Below are 22430 nucleotides of genomic sequence, written 5' to 3' on the forward strand. Positions count from 1 at the left end.
TATCTCTCCATTTTACTATTTCTTAGCTTTCCTTTTTCTTTTTTTCAAATTTACTACTTAGGTATTTATTTCTTTTGAACAAATGATGCTGACTTTGAAAGGTGGTTTATGTATGAATATCATCTTCTCCCTTTGTTTTTCATGTCAGTCCATGTACAGAGGATCACCGGTTAGTACAAATTTTAGAATTCTTAACTCCTGATTTTTGTAGGTAAAAGAGAATCTAAGTTTCATGCTATTTGGTAACAAACTTCAAAGTAAGTGCATCTTCTTAAAATACTCATCATGGTTCCTTTTATTTCCCAGTCGACCTCTAAATATAAAGAATATGCTTTTTGTTTGTTTATCATTTTTGTTGGCAATTTCCTGCATGATATATTTTTCAACATTAAACAAAAGTTTTTAAAATCCATTTTATAGTTTTTTTTGGTTTTTGTTTGTTTTGTGCACCTAACAATGCACCTGGAATTTTCACTGAAACCACATGCTTATTTGTTTTTACGACTCACCCTACTGACCTGTGTGGACCACTACATAGGCATGCCCAAATATTAGTGACATCTAATAAAGTCCTGATTATTACAAAATTAAATGGCTTATAATGTTCTAGTATACTACTAGTACATTTTTTCTTTTTAAATAGATTAAATTAGTCAACATTAACTCCACGGATATAGCTGATGGGAGGCCCTCAATAGTTCTCGGATTGATGTGGACCATCATTCTCTATTTCCAGGTATTGTGCTATGCTTCCTTCTTTACCTACAATAATGTTATGAAGGGAGACAGCAGTAGACATTTCAATAGTGCCTTCATTTGTTGTATCTTTGAGGTTAATCCTCAGCAGAAATGTGAACTTCACACATTGTTTCTTAATAGCAGAGGAATTTTCTTTCCTCTTCTCCTTTGCAAAGATGTTGTACATGGAGCCTCTCCCAGAGAACTCCAGTGCAGTCCGGTCTGAAAAATGAAGATTATCTGCAGAAGGAGCTCAAAGAAATTTTCATTTTTCTCTGTGATGGAGCATTTCTAAGCTCCTGTTAGACAAGAAGGGGAGAATTGTCATTCCATCCCAAATAACTGTTGACCATTGTGTTTTGTTAATGCATTACTGTATTCACTGAGCATATATTGATGTGCATAAAACAGAGTGCAGTGGTAGCTCCAAAGAGGAATAAGATATTACCCAATTCCTGTAAGGTCTTACATTTTGTCGAGGGTGTTAAGGACATTAAGATGAACCACATTTAGTTAGAAAAGTAAAATATATGTGGAGAAAGATAGTTCTTATGTGAAGAAAGATAGTTCTTATGTTTTTGCTGGTAATTAACACACACAGATTGAAGAGTTGACCAGCAACCTGCCGCAGCTGCAGTCTCTGTCTGGCAGTGCATCTTCCGTGGACAGCATTGTCAGCTCTGAAACCGCCAGCCCTCCAAGTAAGCGCAAGGTAGCTACCAAGATCCACGGAAATGCCAAGAAGACGTTACTAAAGTGGGTTCAGTGTGCAGCTGGCAAGTAAGTACTAAGAGTTTGTTTAAATTGAAACCCGTGGAGTGGGTGTTAGGCTTTGTGGTTGATGCCCATGACCTGTAGCTGACTCTGGCTCAAGTACTTGTATTCCTGCCACCAAAATGGAAAACTTGGATTGAGTTCCTGGCTGTTAACTTCAGCCCAGCCCAGTCCTGGCACTTGTAGGCATTTGTGGAGTAAACCAGCAGATGAGAGAGAGAGAGAGAGAGAGAGAGAGAGAGAGAGAGAGATATCTCTTTCAAAAGAATAAATAATTTTTAAAGCCCTTAAATAATTTATCAATTGATTACATTATCTTCCAATGATAGTAATGTTTGAAGAGATACTTGAATGGATGTCTTTATTTTAACTCTTGTTTCTCTTCCCTTGAATTAAAATGAAAACAATTACTGGTAGTAGTCTAGAAATATACTGAAATAATATTAGTTTCCTCTTCATTTGTGAGATTAGGCCTGGTTAATTAGATGAATTAATTCTACACTTTGGCTAATAGCATGAGAAGTAATTCTATTCAGGCCTTTGGATAGAATTTCTGCTCCTATTGAATAATCTTTACACAAATAAGTTAGAGATTTAAATTATATCATCTCTTTATAAGACTACTGAGCTCTTTTTACTAATACTAAAAAGTCTATATATTGGAAAAAAATGTTCTTGTGTCCTGAAACTTTCTAGTGATTGATCTCATTTTTTGTCTAGAAGGTATATTCTTTTGCCAACTCTTTATTTTTTAAGGTTTATTTATTGGAAAATCAGAGTGACAGAGAGGGAGAGACACTAAAAGAGATTCTCCATCCTATGGTTCACTCCCCAAATGGCTGTAACAGCCAGAGTTGGGCCAGACCAAAGCCAAGAGCCAGGAACTCCATCCAGGTCTCCAAAATAGATGTCAGGAGTCCAACTACTTGGGCCATACTCTGAAGCATTCCCAGGTGCACTAACAGAGGGCTGGATCAGAAGTGGACCATCTGGGACTCCAGCAGGTGCTCTGATATGGGATGCCAGCATTCTAGGCAGTGGCTTAACCTGCTGTGCCACAACACTGGCCCCAATTCTACTTCTATAGTCTGAGAATTTGCTCTGGTTTTCCTTTTGCTTGTCACAACAAATACACATGTAGAAACATTTATATGATAATCGTATATAGAAAACGACTACTCTCCAAAAGAAGTCTTCTCACTGAAATTTCAATGGAGTGTTCAGTTTAACTTATCAATATCTTGTGATCAAGGCTGAATCCACGGGGCCAGCGCTGTGGCTCACTTGGTTAATCCTCCGCCTGTAGCGCCGGCATCCCATATGGGCGCTGGGTTCTAGTCCCAGTTGCTCCGCTTCCAGTCTAGCTATCTGCTGTGGCCCGGGAAGGCAGTGGAGGATGGCCCAAGTGCACCCACGTGGGAGCCCAGGAGGAAGCACCAGCCTCCTGGCTTCGGATCGGTGCAGCACTGGCAGTAGTGGCCGTTTGGGGATGAACCAACAGAAGGAAGGCTTTTCTTTCTCTCTCTCTCTCTCTCTCTCTCTCACTCTCTCACTCTCTCACTAACTCTGCTTGTCAAATAAAAAAAAAAAAGGCTACATCCATTCATAGAGATATTGTTCATTAATTTGATTTTCCTACCTGTTATATAAGCTAACTCATTTTCTATCTTGTTTTGCATGTCTAAATATAATCTGAGTCTGATTTTCTTTCTGAAAAATTGTTGTAAATAGTAATTAATGTAAAATATTGAGGCATTAAACAGACTTATTTCTATTTTTAAATGTGACTGAAGAGCAAAAATGGAAAGAGGAAATTAACATTGTGAACATGTAATTAATGTTACTAATTTTTGCAGTTTTTTAGCTTTTAAAGTGTGTCGACTTCTAATTTGGGATGCATATTTATGATTCAAGAGCAGCCAAAAATATTCCTGAAGTAAAGCTTTTGTGACTCTGTAGAATCTATAGTGGAAAATAAATATGATAAGTTCTTCCCACAATGCTGGGATACTGACCGCAAGTACATTGGGCATTACTCATCTCTGTTGGAAATTGACTGGAAAAAGGAAGAGGTTGGACTGGAGAACACAAAACCACATCCAGATATTTACTGATGTGCTTTTGGAATTAAACTTTGTAACCAAGTCAATGTAGCATTCTGTTATTTATTACTCCACACAGCATTAAATTAGCCCAAAACAAATTCCCATTTAATAATTAAGTGGCTTAACTTAAACTCATATTTAATGTTATTGGAGTCGCCCTGAATTTAATTTTATGCATGCCATGTTGAGTTTCAAAGATGTTCAGGGGTCCAGAGACAGCTCAAAACGTTTCTTGCTTGTATACCCATAACACCAATGGAAGTTGTGTTTTGCTTATCTGTGGAAATATCCAGAAATGTGGACCTGATGTTCTCCACCCACTAACACATCAATGAGATCCATTTGTTTGTAGATGCAGAAATTAGAGGTTTAAGGAGATGACTCTTCATTGCCATGAAAATTGGGTGACTAATACATGATTCCATTATACTCCCAACTCTTGATAATTTTTCCTAAAATCTACCTTTTATGCTAGCCTAGTGTATACTTTTCATGGAACTTATTATATGATGTGGTTAAGAGACTTTGGATCCACCATAGAGTCTATGAATGATATTTTCCCCCAAATTTTTATTTTTGTGGGACTCTGTAATCTGGAGGTTCGGTAGGAAGTAACTAACATTCAGTAAACATCGGACTGTCAGTGTAAACTCATTATTTTCATATATAGTTTAACAATATTTTAGAAATGAGATTAAAATACTGTATCAGTAACACAGGCTACATAAGTGCTTTTTAAAAAAATTTTTTATATGAAAGGTAGAGTTACAAAAAAAGGAGGGAAGGAGAGAGAAAGAGAACTTCGATCTGTTGGTTCAATCCCCAAATGGCCACAATGGCCTGAGTTGAGCCACACCGAGGATAGGAGCCAGGAGCACTTCATCCAATTTTCCCACTTGGACCATCTTCTGCTTTGCAGGTACAGTAGTAGGGAGTTAGATTGGAGGGCAGAGTAGCTGGGACTCAACCTGGTATCCATATGGGATGCCAGCACTGCAGGCAGGGGTTCAACTGCTATGTCACAATGCAGGCCCCATAAATGCTATTTTTAAATTGATTTCATCCACTGCCAGTACATAGTCTCAGAAATAACATTAATTTACAGCATATTTGACATTTGCATGCCTATTATCAAGTATCTATGAAGAACAATTATATTTTATGATGGAAATTAATAAGATAACCAAACTAAACTAATTAAGATAGGTATACACAGATTCATTCAAAGTAGCTTAAAATAAGCATGTATTACAGTTCAGAAATGCCTATAAACTGGACACTTCATCAATTTATTACATCATGTATTTGAGTTTCCTTTAGGTTTGTGTGCATTGGTAGTATATATTTTACATGCGGCTGGTGCTGTGGCGTTGCTGGCATCCCGTATGGGTGCCCAGCTGCTCCACTTCTGATCCAGCTCTATGCTGTGGCCTAGGAAAGCAGTTGAAGATGGCCCAAGTCCGTGGGCCCCCTGCCTGCATGAAAGACCCCGAGGAAGCTTCTGGCTACGGATCAGCTCAGCTCTGGCCTTTGCTGTCATTTGGGAAGTGAACCAGCTGATGGAAAACCTCTCTCTCTCTCTGGCTCTATGTCTCTTTGTAACTCTGTCTTTCAAATAAATAAAATAAATCCTTAAAAAAAATATGAACATTTTACAGTGAACCTCAAGTTCACTTAGAAAACTTAACATTCACCAGCTCTGCTAAATTTGTTCTATTAAACAGTATGTCAGATTGTATTTTTCATGGAATGTTAGAGAATCTAGTAAAAATAACATTTCTGCTTTATTTAGAATAGCTACAAAGTTAATGAGACTAAGTTTTTAAGAAGAAATTGAAATCACTGGATCTACTGCATTTCACTTAATTAAGCAATCATATTCACAGTCTCTCCTACTCAGGGCTGCTGGTGATGCTCAGAATGATCTCAGCTCTCCTTATGGAGCTGCCTTTCTCAGTGATGAGTTATGTAGAGAAAAAAATCCTCACTATGATCTTGACTCATTTCTGGTTTCTGTTGCCAGTTTGAATCTCTTTCTAAATTATAAATGGTTCAAAACTAATTCACTAACAAAGAAGACCGATCTGCCACTAGGTCATTGTCTTCAAGGTAATTTTAAAATACCACAAAAGCATATGAAAACCATTTGAAGGGCTGACATTGTGGTGCAGCAGGTTAAGCTGCCATCTGCAGTGCCAACATCCCATATGGGCATCTGTTCATGATCCAGCTACTCCACTTCCAATCCAGCTTCCTGCTATGTGCCTGGGAGGTCACTGGAGGATGGTTGGGCCCCTGCACACACAGAGGAGACCTGGATGAAGCGCCTGCCTCCTGCCTTCAGCCTGGCCATTGTGGCCATTTGGGGAGGTGAACTAGTGGATGGAAAACCTCTCTCTGTCACTCCTTCTCTCTAATTCTGACTTTCAAATAAATAAATCTTTTAAAAACTTTTAATAAGATAATTGGAATGGCTCTCTGAGCTGATAAGAATCATAGGGTATTTTGTCACCACTTTGGACTTATTATCACATCTATTTGCATTTGTATATTCTGCACTTGCTACAGTTCAGCCATAATACCTTAGTCTGTTATAACCTATGCATTGCAGTTCTCAGAAATGTATGTCTTCAAAAATTATGCAGTAGTTAATTATTATCACTTTAGATGCTTTTATACTTTAGCTTTTTAAAATTTTTCTCAGATCATTTTCTGTACATTTTTTTTGTTTGTTTTTTAAAAGGTGAAAATGGGACCAGTGCTTTAAACCACCTCCTTCAATGTCGGCATCCCATATGGGGGCCAGTTCAAGTCCCAGCTGCTCCATTTCTGATCCAGCTTCCTGTTAATATGTAAAGTAGTGAAAGATGGCCCAAGTGCTTGGGCCCCTGTCACCCGTATCAGAAAAGTGGGTGAATTCCAGGCTCATGGCTTTGGCCTGCCCCAGCCCTGGTCATCATGGCCATTTGGAGAGCGAACCCATGGATGGAAGATTCTCCTTCTCCCCTTCTCACACCTCTCCTCTTCTCTCTTTTTCTCTCCTCTCTCCCCTCTCTCCTCTTGCTTCTGCCATCTCCCCTTCTCTCACCCCCCTTTATCTACAACACTGTCTTTAAAATGAATGAATGAATCTTTCAAAAAATAAAAAAAAATTGAAAGTGTGAAAATGTGCTTTAAGCTATCAATGACCAAAAAGTCCAGTATTTCTATAGGAAGCACCAAAAATGGGACTAGATTTCCATCTTGCCTTACTGCCTTCTAAATTTTGTTGCTTACATTTTTCTAAAAACATAGAACTGATTTATTTAACTGTATATTGTTGGTGAAAAGCCCTGGATTTTGCATTAGGCCTTGAGGAGAGTGCTTGTGTTTACTGAGAATGTGACATGATTTTGTGTGTTTATCACACCAAGGCAGACTGGAATAGAAGTGAAGGACTTTGGACGGAGTTGGAGGAGTGGAGTTGCCTTTCATTCAGTTATCCATGCAATCAGACCTGAACTAGTGGACCTGGAGAAAGTGAGAGGCAGATCTAACCGAGAGAACCTGGAGGAAGCATTCACCATTGCAGAAGTGCAACTGGGGATCCCAAGGCTGCTAGATCCTGAAGGTACCTAAAATAACCAAGGACTGTTTTATACCCTAACACAGTGGGCTTGTGTGTCCTGCCTAAATCCAGAAATCACACAACTTCCAAGACACTATTGGAAATCAGAAAGCTGGCAAAAAGAGGCAAAAAAAAAAATCATCCTGTACCAATTTTTCACTGGATAAAATATGACTACATTGTTCCAAATAGTGCTTTGATCCAGAGGGACTGGACTTACTCAATAGAATTAAGGATTAAATGTAATTTTTAGAAGTGCATTTATGGGAGGTCAGGGTTTAACAGGATAAAATAATTTAAATAACTCTAAAATTTCTGGAATAAATGAAATTATTCTACTTAATTATTGGAAATATTTGATCAACTTTAAAATATTAGTTACTAGATACTTAGAAATGTTGGTAACCATTTAGTGATTTGGTGTCAAGTAGCAAAAACATAAATGATTAATATTTTCATTCTAATTGTTTGACACAGTTTTGGTAGGGCTATGAATTTTAAGGCTTTCTGGAAATAGTTACCCATTTCAAGCCTTCAAAAGATCATTCTGATACTCTACATAAACTAGTAAGTTGCTACATTGAAATGAAAGTAGCAAAGTGAATTTGCTAAATGTTACAGATAATTTCTTCTTAGGGATGACAGTAATGGAAACTTGTATTAATGACGTGGAAATATACAGTGAATGCAAATTATTTTCAAGATGAGGCTTCAAAATGAACTTTGTTAACCTCTATTTTTCTAATGAGAACCTTCCCTTCAAAAAGTTATTTACTTGGGCACATTCAGAACAATGTTTAAGAAGCCACTTGGAGCATCTTCCTGTTTTGGAGAGCCTGGCTTAGAATTTCAGCTCTGTTTCCAATTCCAGCTTCCTGATAATGTATACCTTGGAATACAGCAGGTGATGGCACAAGTAATTGGATCCTTGTTACCCATATGGGAGGTCTGGATTGTATTCCAGGCTCATGGCTCCAGTCTGGCCCAACCCTAGCTGTTTTGGACATAAAAGTGAAGCAGTGGATAGAAGATCTCGCTCTTGTCTCTGCATTTCTCTGTTTCTCTGCATTTCAAAAAAAAATGTTTATTTGCTAACTTGAATGTGTCAACTTTTGTGGAAACAGTTTAAGTAGGCCAAAAATTATAAAAATTTTACAATTTGTTATGTAACAGTATATACTATGTTACATCATGAATAAAATGCTGCTTTTCTTTCCATTTCTGTATTACATGAAATGGTTTTTCTAGTTGTTCGCATAAATCCTCAATATCAGTGATCTTGTCATTTATTTTAAGTAGAAAAACCATTATTCCTCAAGAGTGTAGACAAAGGCAACAATAATCATCAGATCTCAAAATTTCATTTTCACTCATATACATTGCTTTTTTGTAGTCTGATATTACTTAACACAATCAGGGAAAACATATTTCTCTTTTTGGGACTTGCGTAGTTCCCTAAACATAATGTTCTGAAATTGCATCCATTTTGTTGCAAGAGACAGGATTTCATTTGTTCTTACAGCTGAGTAGCATTACATCATGTATTTGTGAGCAAAATTTTCTTTAGTCATCAGTTGATGAACATCTGGGTTGATTCCATCTTAGCTATGGTGAATTGAGCTGCTAGAAACATGAGTACAAATCACTCTTCAATATGCTGATTTCATTTCCTTTAGATTAAATTCTCAAGAGTGGGCTAGCTGGGTCATATAGTAGATCTATTTTCAGATTTCTGATGAATCTCCATTCTGTTATCTATTATGGTTTTACTAGCTTACATCCCAACCACTAGTGAATTAGGGTACTTTATCCCCTCATTCTCATCAGCATTAGTTAATTTTTTTTTATATTTGGATAATAGCCATTTTAATTGGGGTTAAGGTGAAACCTCATTGTGGTGAGTGTTGACCATTTGCATTTCATCCTTTGAAAAATGGCTGTTCATGTCCTTAGCCCACTGGATTGCTTGTTTTGTTGGTGTTGAGTTTCTTGAGCTCTCTATATATCCGGGATATTAATCCTTTATCAGATGTATAGTTTGCAACTATTTTCTCCCAGGCTGTCAGCTGCCTCTTTACATTGCTGAGTGTTTCTTTTGCAGTGCAGAAGCTTCTTAGCTTGATGTAATACCACTTGTCTATTGTTGCCTGAATTTCCTGGGATTTTTATTAAGAAGTTTTTGCCTATACCAATGTCTTACAGTGTTTCCACTATGTTTTCCTCTAGTAATTTGATGGTTTCGGGTCTTATATTTAGATCTCTGATCCATTGTGAGTTGATTTTTATATAGGAATTAAGATAAGGTTCTTGTCTCATTCTTCTGCATGTGGAGATCCGCCAGCACCATTTGTTGAAGAGACTGTCCTTTCTCCAGAAATTGATTTGCCACTACTTAGTCAAAGATTAGTTGGTTGTAGACATGTGGATTAATTTCTAGGGTCTGTATTCCAATGGGTCCAAATTTTTGTGCCAGTGTCAGGCTATTTTGATTATAACTCCCCTATAGTATGTCTTGAAATACAGTATTGTGATGTCTCCAGCTTTATTTGCTTTGTTTTTATTGTTTAGGATTGCTTTAGCTATTTGGGGTCTCTTGTGATTGTGATTCTATGGGATTTTTAAAAAGCTATTTACTTATTTAAGAGGTAGAGCCTCAGAGAGAGGGAGAGACAGAGAGAAAGATCTTCCATCTTCTTGTTCACTCCCCAAATGGCAGCAATAGCCAGGGTGGGGCCTATTCGAAGCCAGGAGTCAGGAGTTTCCTCAGAGTCTTCCACATGGTTTTAAGGGCCCAAGCACTTGAGCCATCCTTTACTGCTCTTCTGGGCCATAGAAAAGAGCTGGATCGGATGAGGAGCAGCTGGGACATGAACCAGTGCCCATATGGGATGCCAGTGCTGCAGGTAAAGGTTCAGCCTACTATGCCACAGGGCCAGCCCCTCTATGTGAATTTTAAGACCATTTTTTTCCAGATCTGAGAACATCTTGGTATTTTGATTGGGATTACATTGAATTTGTAAGTTGCTTTGGGTACTATGGATAGTTTAGTTATATTCATTTATATGTTTAGTTATATTAATTCTTTCAATCCATGAACATGATTGCTTTTTCATTTTTTGTTTCTTCTGTATCTGTACTTAATGTTTTGTAATTTTACTTGTAGAGATTTTTATGTGTTTGATTAAATTTATCCCAAGATATTTAAAGTTTGTTGTGCCTATTGTGAGTGGTTCTGTTCATACAAATTCTTTCTAAGCCAATGCATTGTATATACAAAGACTACTGATTTTTGCATGTTGATTTTATATCCTTCAACTTCATAAAAACTTTCAGGAGTTCCAGTAATCTCATAGCAGAGTCTTTTGGTTCCCCTATGTATAGAATCATTTCAGGGATAATTTTACTTTTCTCTTTCTCATTTATATCCCTTTGATTTCTTTTTCTTGTCTAATGGCTCTGTTTAAGACTTCCAGAACTTACTGAATACTAATGATTTGAGGGTGTATTCTTGTGTGGTTCTGGATCTCAGTGGAAATGCTTCCAGTTTTCCCTCATTCAATATGATCTTGGCTGTAGGTTTGTCATGTTTTGCTTTGATTGTGTTGAGGAATGTTCCTTCTATACCAAATTTGCCTGAGATTTTTATCATGAATGATGTATTTTCTTAAAAGCTTTCTCTGCTTCTATTGATACAATATTTTTAATTCAGTTTGTTAATATGATATATTTATTGATTTGCAGACTTTGAACCATTTATCTCTATATTCCAGGGATAAATCTAACTTGGAATTTGTGAATGATCTTCCTGATGTATTAGCTAGTATTTTTGAGGATTTCTGCATCTATATTCATCTGTAGTTCTCTCTTGCATCTTTCTCTGATTTTGGAATTAAGTTGATGTTGGCCTTATAGAAGGAGTTTGGGAGGATTCCCTCCGTTTCCACTGTTTTGGGAGTTTAAGGATACTTGGGATTAGTTCTTCTTTAACGGTTTATTAGAATTCAGGGCTGAAGCCATCCTGGCCTACTCTTTTCATTGTTGAGAGTTCTTTACTGATTCAATCTCCATCTTTGTTATTGGTCTATTTAGGTTTCCTATGTCTTTATCACTCAGTTTTGATAAATTGTGTGTGTCCAGAATCTACTCATTTCTTCTATGTTTTCCAGTATGTTGGCATGTAGCTGTTTACAGTAATTATTGATGATTCTTTTTATTTCTGTGGTATTTGTTATGTTTCCTTTTTTTGTTACTACTTTTAAGATTTGGGTTTCCTCTTTTTTTCTTTTTTTGGGGGGGAGGGTTGGGCTAATGGTGTATCAATTTTCATTATGTTTTCAAAAAAACTAGCTTTTTATTTCATTGATCTTTTGTGTTTTTTCTTTCACTTTTGTTCTCTAATTTTAATTCTTTCCTCCTACTAATTTTGGGTTTGGTTAATTCTTGTTTTTCTAGGTCTTTGAGATTTATTTTAGATCATTTATTTGATGCTGTTCCAATTTTCTGATGTAGGCATTAGTAGCTGTAAACTTTACTGTTAACACTGCTTTTTGCTTTATCCTATAAGTTTTGATATGTTGTGTTGTCATCTTCATTAGTTTCCAGGATTTTTTTTTGTTTTTCCTTTTGATTTCTTCCATGACCTATATCCATTATGAGTGTCATTCATTCTCTACATGTTTGCAAATTTGCTAGAGTTTCTTGTTTATTTCCACCTTAATTCTGCTGTGGTCAAAAAAGGCACATGGTATAATTTCAGTTTTTTTGAATTTGTGGAAATTTGTTTTATGGCCTAGCATATGGTCTATCCTAAAGAAAGTTTCATGCACTGATGAAAAGAATGTGTATCTGTAGCTGTGGGATGAAATGTCTATAGGAATCAAGTAGGTCCATTTAGTCAAGTGTAGATTAGCTCTTGTTTCTTTGCTATTTTTTGCCTAGTGATCTGTCCATTTTAGAAAGTGGGGTACTGAAATTCCCTATTATTGGATTGAAGCCTATGTCTCTATAGATCCATTAAAATTGTTTTAAATAGCCAGGTGACTTAGCTTTGGGTACATTTACATTTATTGTATTCACATCTTCCTGTTGAGTTGATCCCTTAATCATTGTAGAATGCCTTTCTTTGTCTCTTTTAACATTGTCTTAAAGCCTGTATTGTCTGATAGTAGGATGGCTATTCCTGCTCAGTTTTACTTCCTTACAGCATGAAACAATTTTTTTTCATCTTTTGACTTTCATTGATGAACTGTGTTTCTTTCAGGCAGAAAATATATGGGTCTTATTTTTTAATCCATTCAGCCATTCTGTATCTCTTAATTGAAGAATGTAGGCCAATTGCATCCAAGGTTATTATTGATAGGTAATGACTTTGTCCTGCCATTTTTCATAAATATTTCTATTGATTCTTTTCTCTTCCCTTTGTACTTTTTAGATGTTTTGATTTCTCATGGTTTTAATGATGATGACTTTCTTCCTCTGTTTCTGTGCATAGCATATCCTTAAGTATCATTCATAAAGCTGGACGAGTGTTGACAAATTCTTTCAATTTCTATTTGTTTTGGAAAGTCTTTATTTCACCTTCATTTATAAGTGAGGACTTTGGTGGGCACAATATTCTGGGTTGACAGGTTTTTGTTTTAGGACTTGGACTGTGTCTATTCTCTCCTAATCTATAGGGTTTCTGATGAGAAATCAGCTGTCAATCTAATGGAGATCATTTGAAGGTAATCTGATGTTTCTCCTGTGTGAATTTTAGGACCTTTTATTTTTTACAATTTTATTCCTGTCTTTTTTTTTAATGTCAGAGTTACACAGAGAGAGGAGAGGCAGAGAGAGAGAGAGAGAGAGAGAGAGAGAGAGGTCTTCCATCGGATGGTTCACTCCCCAATTGGCCGCAATGGCTTAGCTTTGCCGATCCAAAGCCAGGAGCCAGGAGCTTCTTCTGGGTCTCCCATGTGGGTGCAGGGGCCCAACTGCTTGGGCCAGCTTCTACTGCTTTCCCAGGTTATAGCAGAGAACTGGATTGGAAGTTGAGCAGCTGGGTCTCTAACCAGTGCCCATATTGGATGCTGGCACCTCAAGCCATGGCGTTAACTCACTGTACCACAGCACCGGCCCCAGAACCTTATCTTTATGTTTTACTTTTGATATATTGACTACAATGTGTTGTGGTTAAGATCTTTTCTAATTGTGTCTATTAGGAGTTGTATGTTCTTCCTGTACTTGGATGTCCATATCTTTATCCAAACTAGGAAGGGTTCTGATATATCACTAATTGGTCTTCTATTCTAGTCTGGTTCTCCACACCCTCAGAAACTCCTAAGAAATCTATATTTGGTCATTTGATAGTATCTCATAAATCTTGAACACTATTTTCAGTTTGTATAAATTTTCTTTTTTTTGTCTGAGATATTCCAAATATTTATCTTCTAACTCAGATATTCTTTCTTTTGCCTCACCAAGTCTGCAGTTAAAGCTCTCCACTGTGTTTTAATTTGATATATAAAATACTTCATTTCTAATATTTCAGTTTAATTTCACTTCAATATCTATCTCCCAGCAGAGTTTCTCATCTATGTAATCTATGGATTTCTTTAACCCATGTATTTGCTTCTCCGTGTTTTTGAGTAATCTTATGATCATTCTTTTGAATTCATTTTCAGGTATTTCATCAATGTCTTCATCTTCACATTCTAATATTGAAGTGTTGTTGCATTCTTTTGGAGGAGTCATATTGTCTTCCTTGTGCATGTTTGCTGTATTTCTGTTTGTTTTTAGGCATCTGTGGAAATACTTGGTTTTCTCCTCTGAGGGCTTTTATCTTTGAAATACCTCTCTATGGCTTAGTATGTGCTCCTTCAATGGATATCCAGAGCTGTGTGCTGGGTGGGGCCAGGGAGCTGGGGAGAGAGAGTCCAAAAGGGTACACAGGTTGAGAATGGTAGATCTCCTCTATTGTCAGCAGGATGGGAATGTGCATGTTGATTGGCATGAATATAGCATCAGCCCTTTTCTGCCAGGGTAAGCCAGCTGCTCATGGTAAGCCCACAGTGCCTATGCACCCCCACCCACACAGGTGGATGCAATGCACAAAGGATCTCTGTGCTCCTCAGAGAACATAGAGCCTTTCTTAATCACCGACCCCAGCTCTGAGGGCACTCTCGCTTCTGAAGCCACAGTGCTTATCCGAAGACTAAGTCACATCCCACACGCTATTGCATGTTGCATGATTCCCACAGTCAAAGGGAGTAGGGGATCTACTCTCAGACCTGTGAGTCTCTCTGTCCATGGGAAAAGCCATGGCATTCTTGGAGCAAGCTACCTTCCTGACAGAGGTTGCTAAGTGCTCTGCCTTGGCAAGCTGAGTCCATCTCCTTCAGAGAGGGAGGGGAGGGGAGCAACCTGTCCTTGCTTCATGGACCTGAATGGGCACCACCCCATCCTCTGCCAACACTACAGGATAGACTCAAAGTCAGTGGGAACTGTGAAATTTATCCCTCCAGATCCTTCAGTCACTTGCACCCTGTAGCAACCTTCACTCACCTATTATAATGGAGCTTCCTCCCTTCTGATCACAGGCACCTTGGTGGAGGGAGGAGAGGAAAGCAATGAGGTCTCCCTTCATGGGGTTAGGTGGACATCCTGTTCCCTGCTAGTGCTCTGGGATTTATTCAAAGTCAATGGGGACAGTGGGGTTCTCCCTCAGGCATTACCATCAATAGCTTAGGCTGCTGCAGGTCCTTCTCACCTCACTCCAAGAAGATTGTGTCTCCCCAGCCACCAGTTGCAGGAGTCACCTGTGGTGTCCTGCTCACTGCTGCATGGGTCTACAGTCCCTGCTGCTCCATGGTGTGTGTCTTCATTCTGTAGATTTTCTACTGCAAATTTCTCTCCGGCTGTCCACTGGGAACGCAGTTTCTCCATTGTTCTTCTGGTATCTTCCTGTATTCATAATCAGCAAGTCTTTTGCCTATTCAGTCATCTTGGATCTCTGCTCTTATCATTTCTGAAATCACCTGTGAGCCATGTAACTAATTCTAAAACATATGATCATTGTTTCTTTTAAATCATATGCACATTTTAAATCCTACATTGCTAATTCTTAGAAATTATACCTCAAATCAAAAGGAACCTTTACAAAATGTTTTCACATTTATTGCCTTTAAAGTGGGCATTTTAAATGTTTATTATGTTTGACACTTGATGCACTGTTATCCTGTATATAATTACTCAATTTGTTTAGTGGGCTGGTGTTGTGGCATAGTGAGTAAAGCCACCACCTGGGATGCTGGCATCCCATATGGGAGCCAATTTGTGTCCCAGCTGCTCCACTTCAAATCCAGTTCTCTGCTAATGGAGGGAAAGCAGCAGGACAGCCCAAGTGCTTGGGCCTTTGTCACTCACATTGGAGACCCTAATGAAGCTCCTGGCTGTGGTTTGACTCTATACTGGCTGTTGTGGCCACTTGGGGAGTGAACCAGAGGATAAATCTTCACTGCCATTCTGTAACCCTGACTTAAATAAACAAGTAAATCTTTAAAAAATAAATTTGTATAAATTTATTTGCCAAATTTTTCCTGGTTTGATAGGTAAATACCTATAAATGTCAAAACCATAATGACTGAGCTATTTTCAGTTTGTCTTTCCCTCAGAGTACTTCATTTTTCAAAGTATGTGGTACACAGAGAATGCTCACAATGAAGAGCTATCTAAGGAGTCGAATATAAAGCTCTCCTTTTCTCCAGCAAAATTTGCAGGGGACAGTGAGTGGCTAATCAGCATTTGGCCAGGTATCTTTCATATGTAATTCAGTGTCACAACTCTGAGCATTTTTATACCAGTCACTCACCCCAATTCTAAAATTTACATTTTATTTGTATTTTATTAACTAAAGAGAATGACTGAGTGGAGCATCTAGGATACCTGAAGAATGAATGTTGGGATTGCTTAAATGAAAACATGTACTACTTTCCTAAAAATGTGTTGTTAAAATGTCTCATCTTTTTGGGTCAGACATATATCAATCAGACTGTTAGTTTCTCCTACCCCAGAACTTTCTCTTTTGCAACTAGGACAGTGTTTTCTGGCATAAAACTATATTTCAAAACTTGAATTACTATAATGCAATGAGTGCTGATAATTTTATTACATTTGGTTTTGATTTTTCCAGATGTGGATGTGGATAAGCCTGATGAGAAGTCTATTATGACCTATGTGGCCCAGTTTCTGAAACATTATCCTGACATCCACAGTGGAGGCATTGATGGGCTGGAGAATGAGGTTGGTCGTTGTTTGCATCAAGTATAGATAGTCCTCAATGATGCTAACTCAGTTTTAAATATTTTGTTGTTAATAAGTTGGTATGCATTTTAATATTGGTTGAATAAGGACTAGCTATGGGGGATGTGATTGTATGATAGATAATCCTTGGAGTACTAAATGATAAGTGTTAGATTTGTGATGCTGATAATTAAAACTGATCAAAGATAGAAGTGTTTGGACCTCCATGTTAGTAATTTCAGAATTGAAAACAGTTTCACATCGATCACATCATTGCACATCTAAAGCCTAAGTCCCCAAGCTTCATTGATTTGATGAAATCTAATTTTGGCTTTTAGATTTTATTGTATATATTCACAGCAAGCCTATAGAACTAAGGCATAACTTGTAAAAGCTCTTATTGTTGACAGTGTTAAATTTTTCAGATTTTCACATTGCTCAAATGATGTATATACATTATCATAATTTTTTAAACTTTGGAGGGGGGAAAGAAAAAGGAATATTATCTGTATTTGACATTCTAGAGAAGAACTATCCCAGAGAAAAATCAGGATTTTTCTTCTCATCCAGTTAGAATCATAGTACCCATATAATTTTATAATCATCTTTTTACATTAATATTATAAAGAGCTATGCAGGTCATATGTATGTACAATAATTTATCCAATACTAATGAATGGAAAATTCAGATTTTTTTTCTATTTTGAATGATTTTATGAATAAAGCTAAAGATTCATTCTTTGAAGCGGATTTCCTAGGCTAAAGGGCATGTGGAATTTAGTGCTTCCTAAATGCTTTACAGATTCCTCTGTAGAATGTTATCCTGGTGTACATTCTTTTTTTTTTTTTTTTTAAACTTTTATTTAATGAATATAAATTTCCAAAGTACAGCTTATGGATTACAATGGCTTGCCCCCCATAACGTCCCTCCCACCTGCAACCCTCCCCTTTCCCACTCCCTTTCCCCTTCCATTCACATCAAGATTCATTTTCGATTCTCTTTATATACAGAAGATCAGTTTAGCATACATTAAGTAAAGATTTCAACAGTTTGCTCCCACACAGAAACATAAAGTGAAAAATACTATTTGAGTACTAGTTATAGCATTAAATCTCAATGTACAGCCCACTAAGGACAAAGATCCTACATGAGGAGTAAGTACACAGTGACTCCTGTTGTTGACTTAACAAATTGACACTCTTGTTTATGGCATCAGTAATCACCCTAGGCTCTTGTCATGAGTTTCCAAGGCTATGGAAGCCCCCTGAGTTCACTGTCTCTGATAATATTTAGACAAGGCCATGGTCAAAGTGGAAGTTCTCTCCTCCCTTCAGAGAAAGGTACCTCCTTCTTTGATGACCCGTTCTTTCCACTGGGATCTCACTCGTGGAGATCTTTCATTTTTTTTTTCCCCAGAGTGTCTTGGCTTTCCATGCCTGAAATACTCTCATGGGCTTTTCAGCTGGATCCGCATGCCTTAAGGGCTGATTCTGAGGCCAGAGTGCTGTTTAGGACATCTGCCATTCTATGGGTCTGCTGTGTATCTCACTTCCCATGTTGGATCATTCTCTCCCTTTTTGATTCTATCAGCTAGTATTTGCAGACACTATTCTTGTTTATGTGATCCCTTTGGTTCTTAGTCCTATCATTATGATCAATTGTGCACAGAAATTGATCACTGGGACTAGTGAGATGGCATTGGTACATGCCACCTTGATGGGATTGAATTGGAATCCCCTGGTATGTTTCTAACTCTACCGTTTGAGGTAAGTCAGCTTGAGCATGTCCCGAATTGCACATCTCTTCTAATGAAGAACTGGATTAAGGATTCCTCTGGGTTGCCTTTAGAAATCTCTCTTTTTTTTAAATAATAGGTAATATCCAACAATTTTATGTAGTACAAGCAAGTGGTGTACATTCTAAAGAGGATACCAGAATGCCCTTTTTCCTTGTGTATAACAACAAAAGACATGACCAGTCTCCAAACATTGTTGAAGCTGTATTTTTTTTCATTATTAAGTGGTAAATTCACTGCTGATTTAAAATTAAGTATATGGCAAAATGACAACAAAGAAAATGTTAAATAGAACTTTCAGGATGTGTTAAACATTGTCTTCATTGCTCAGATCTCCATTGGAGTTTTCAGTGTAGAATGAGATTATGATGAAGGACAAGAAAAACAGAAAATTTCAAAAGATGTATTTTTTAAATAGACTTAGAAATAAGTCTAAGGAAAGAAAAGATCAGGAGAGCATTACCCAAAGCTTTTAAGCAGGACCAAGTATTACACTAACGATTAGAAACTAAGGATTCACAAAAGAAGGAGAACAGTAACTGGTGACTCTTGGGTCCCTTGGGTGAAATGCTTTTATATTGCCCAACTGAATTTGTATATGATTTGGTTTCTGAGGTTTTGCTGTTTTAATTGTCCTAATATTAATAATGAATGAACTTTGTGATGAGTAACATCTGAGAAACAGGAGATGTTTAGTTAATGCTCATGAGCAGAAATTTAATGCAAACATTTTCATATATGTGCAGCACACATATTCCTGATAGAAGTCTGTTAATATATACAATTAAAGATACTTTACTTTTAAGAAATTAATTACCTGAAGGAAACATTCTGGCTACTTTTTTTGTAAATTCTCCATATTCATTTCCTAAAAAGAGGATGCACGTGATTTATTCAGGGTTATTTCAAAAATTAGTTTTGAAGAATATAAATATTGCCATTTTATATGGTAATTGTATTATAAAGCATAAGCACCTAAAACATTTCTATAATGTAAATTTTTTTTTACTTAGTTTATATTTGCTTATTGCAGTTAATGGTCACCAAATTCTACCTACCACAAATTGAAGATTTTATAGCCTACATGGATTGGAGTGGCTGAAACATTTAGACAAGTCTTAATTGCTATTCATGTTTTAAAACTTGACAACATATCCAGCAGGCTTCCATTTTTGTGGATTTGATTTCTACATCTTCTTTATGATTTTATTTAAATACTTTATGAATACCCTTTTAAATACACTTTTTTTTACTGGAAGTAGGCATTACTATGCCTTTTTCACTTCAACCAATAATACTAATAAATTTTTTCCTGAAGATAATGATTGGGTAATTAGACATATATATATTACAATATTTGTATTAGAACTTAATTTTTATATTAGAACTTACTTATATTAGAATAAATAAAATGTATCTATTTGCTATCTCTTCCAATGTTAAACTTTCAGTTTTTTTTCACACGTGGACTTTTGCACTGCACAGTATTGTCTTAACTGTGCTAAAGACAGACAAATGTATGTGTTAGTGTACTTAGGAGGAAAAATTGGAGCCCATATTATCTCTTTTATTACCCAGAACTCATTTTAAAATGTTGAATGTTATTTCAAGACATTCACAAAAATATATATGTTGCCACATATGATTATTTATTTATTTGCCAAGTAACTCTTGACTTACTGGAATTGAAAATTTTTATATTTTCAAAAGTTACAAAAATATTTTGGGTAAATATACCTTTAAAATTATTGCATGTTTTTCTCTAGACAGATGCCCCCAAAGTGATTTTTTCTTCTTAGCCATATATAATTTTTATCCTTGATTTATGTTATGTTTCTATATATTATCTCTCATATTGTTAGGAAATATTTCCAGGTTTCCCATCTTTTGCAAATTGTATTCAAAAATTTAAGGTAAGATTTAACTAATGAATTAGTGACCTCTTGCATTCTGTAGTCTACTAGCAATTTCTTTGCATGCATTTTTCTTTATGTATGTATTTCTTTTAATACCTTAATCACGTTAGTCTCTTTTTTAGCAGAACAGATAACATACATCTGTTACAAATGCTAGTGGCAATCTGACCCTCTCCCATTGATTTGCTTACTAATCTTTGTGAGATGTTATCTTTTAATTTATTTTTAATAACACATAATAGCACTAATAGCCAAAAGAATTTACCATTAATTGCAGTTTGGTTTCTGTAAAGGTAAGATGGAAAATAAAAATAAAGTGAAAAGTTCATTTTTATATCTTAAAATATTAAGTGGGAAATCATTGCAGAAGGTTAGTCTTCCTTTAGCTCATCAGTCTGTGTTTCCTGATGCCTCTTGTGCTCCATGATGAGTCATGTGGTTTAGTAAAGTTCACGACATAATAGGTGCTCAAGTATACTTGTGGAATGAATGATTACAAATTCTTCTGTCCAAGCAAGACATTGAGTGCTTATCTTCTACTTTAGCTTTTCAATTTTTCATGTTCCCTCTAGGTCTGAGGTAAAAGATTCATCAATACAACAGACCTTATGCTAATGTTAGAACATAAAAACAGAAGTAACTAATTTCATATCAAATACTAAATAAATTTTTATTTCATTCTCCATGATATGAGTTCATGTATGTAGAAACATAATACAGAAAGCAGCACTGTGCCCATATATGTAAATGAGAGAGAGAAGAGGAGGGGAGAGAATGATGGTGAAAAGACAAACACAAGGAGAGAGAAGGTTGACAGTTTCGATCTTTGGAATAAAGCTAGTCTTCTACAGGCACATGGACCCCCACGTCTTGAACACATGCGAAAGTCGCCTGTTAAAGGAAAGTCACCTGATGAATGGGTTCTCGGACTTTCAATATTATTTTGTACTTTATTTCCCTCTTAGAGAGGAGAATGTTGAAAGCATAAGTAGCTCCATCCTTACCTTTTGCAATTTACTTGAAAATTTCCCACCACTGGAAAAGTTATTTACTAAATTAACTCTAATAAAATAACTTTTTAAAAGGATTTATTTATTTGAAGGAGACACAAAAAATCTTCCATCTGCTGGTTCATTCCCCAGATGGGACCACTGGCCAAGGCTGGGCCAGGCTGAAGCCAGGAACCAGGAACTCCATCCAGGTCTCCCACGTGCGTTCAGGGGCCCAAGCCCTGGGCCATCCTTTGCTGCTTTTCCAGGTACTTTAGCAGGGAGGTGGATCAGAAGTGAAGTTGCCAAGATGTGAACTGGCACCCAAGTCAGATGCCAGCATCACACACAGCGACTTTACCCACTATGCCGCAGTGCTGGCCCCTAAAACTTATTCATTGATTTGAAAGAATATAAACTTTTCTTCACAGATAACTTGTTGTTAAATCATTTTAATTCACCACGAAGAGCTCCTCTTTAGGATAATCTCAAATGCATTTTATGTCCAAGAGTTAATAAATCTTCCTAGGAGGCTGATGGTGAGGTCCCTTGCAATGTGGGCCACTGAGAATACTCACTCAAGGTACCTCTGATACCTTGGAGGTAGACTTGGTACCCTGGACACTGGGAACACCTTTTGCTCTGAGGTCATGAGAATCTGTGCCGTTTGGGGAACTAAAAGTCAACTGGTGCTAAAACATGTGCCTTGATTACTTCACCTATTCATTCAAAAGAGTCATGCGGGAGGCTGGTATTGTGGTGCAGCAGGTTAAGCCACTGCCTATGATGCCAGCATCCTATATGGGCACTAGTTCAAGATCAAGCTCTCTGCTAATGTGACTGGAAAAACAGCAGAAGATGGCCCAGAATTGAGCCCCTGCCATCCACACTGGAAACCTGGATGGTGTTGTGGCATTTTGGGGAGTGAACCAGTGGATGAGAGATCTATATCTCTCCCTCTCCCTCTCCCTGTCTGTCCTTCTCTCTCTGTCATCTAAATCATTCTTTAAAAAATAAAAAACAGAAAAGTCATGGGAAATCCTGGGCTCTAGTTCCATTTCTTTCCCTTACTATGTTACCAATTAATCATTATTCCACAATGATACTGAGTGATCCTGAGTATCACACAATGTTAGAGGCTGAAGCTAGAAAGACTTATATGGAGTTTGTAACCTGGAAGGAGAGGAGGCAATTTAAGGGGGCTTCTTAATGTTTGTTACAAGACG

The 22430-nt window shown here is 37.0% G+C and overlaps 1 protein-coding gene across 10 annotated transcripts in view; it reads left to right on the forward strand.

Annotated features, from left to right (window-relative positions):
• Window positions 1-22430, forward strand: part of SYNE1 (spectrin repeat containing nuclear envelope protein 1) — a 551459-nt gene that overhangs the window by 143225 nt on the left and 385804 nt on the right. For 4 of the 10 annotated variants that reach the window (XM_089332568.1, XM_089332569.1, XM_070073377.2 and 1 more), the window contains 6 exons: window positions 149-169; window positions 644-736; window positions 1340-1518; window positions 7031-7227; window positions 16394-16503; window positions 20162-20212. In XM_089332568.1, the coding sequence (XP_089188694.1) occupies window positions 149-169; window positions 644-736; window positions 1340-1518; window positions 7031-7227; window positions 16394-16503; window positions 20162-20212 (651 nt within the window). The remainder of the gene's footprint in view (window positions 1-148; window positions 170-643; window positions 737-1339; window positions 1519-7030; window positions 7228-16393; window positions 16504-20161; window positions 20213-22430) is intronic. The other 6 variants (XM_070073379.2, XM_070073378.2, XM_089332570.1 and 3 more) reach the window with 2 other exon arrangements.

This window comes from Oryctolagus cuniculus, chromosome 5 (genome assembly GCF_051225735.1).
Source record: "Oryctolagus cuniculus isolate XC-2025 breed Fujian yellow rabbit chromosome 5, ASM5122573v1, whole genome shotgun sequence".
Lineage (NCBI taxonomy): Eukaryota > Metazoa > Chordata > Mammalia > Lagomorpha > Leporidae > Oryctolagus > Oryctolagus cuniculus.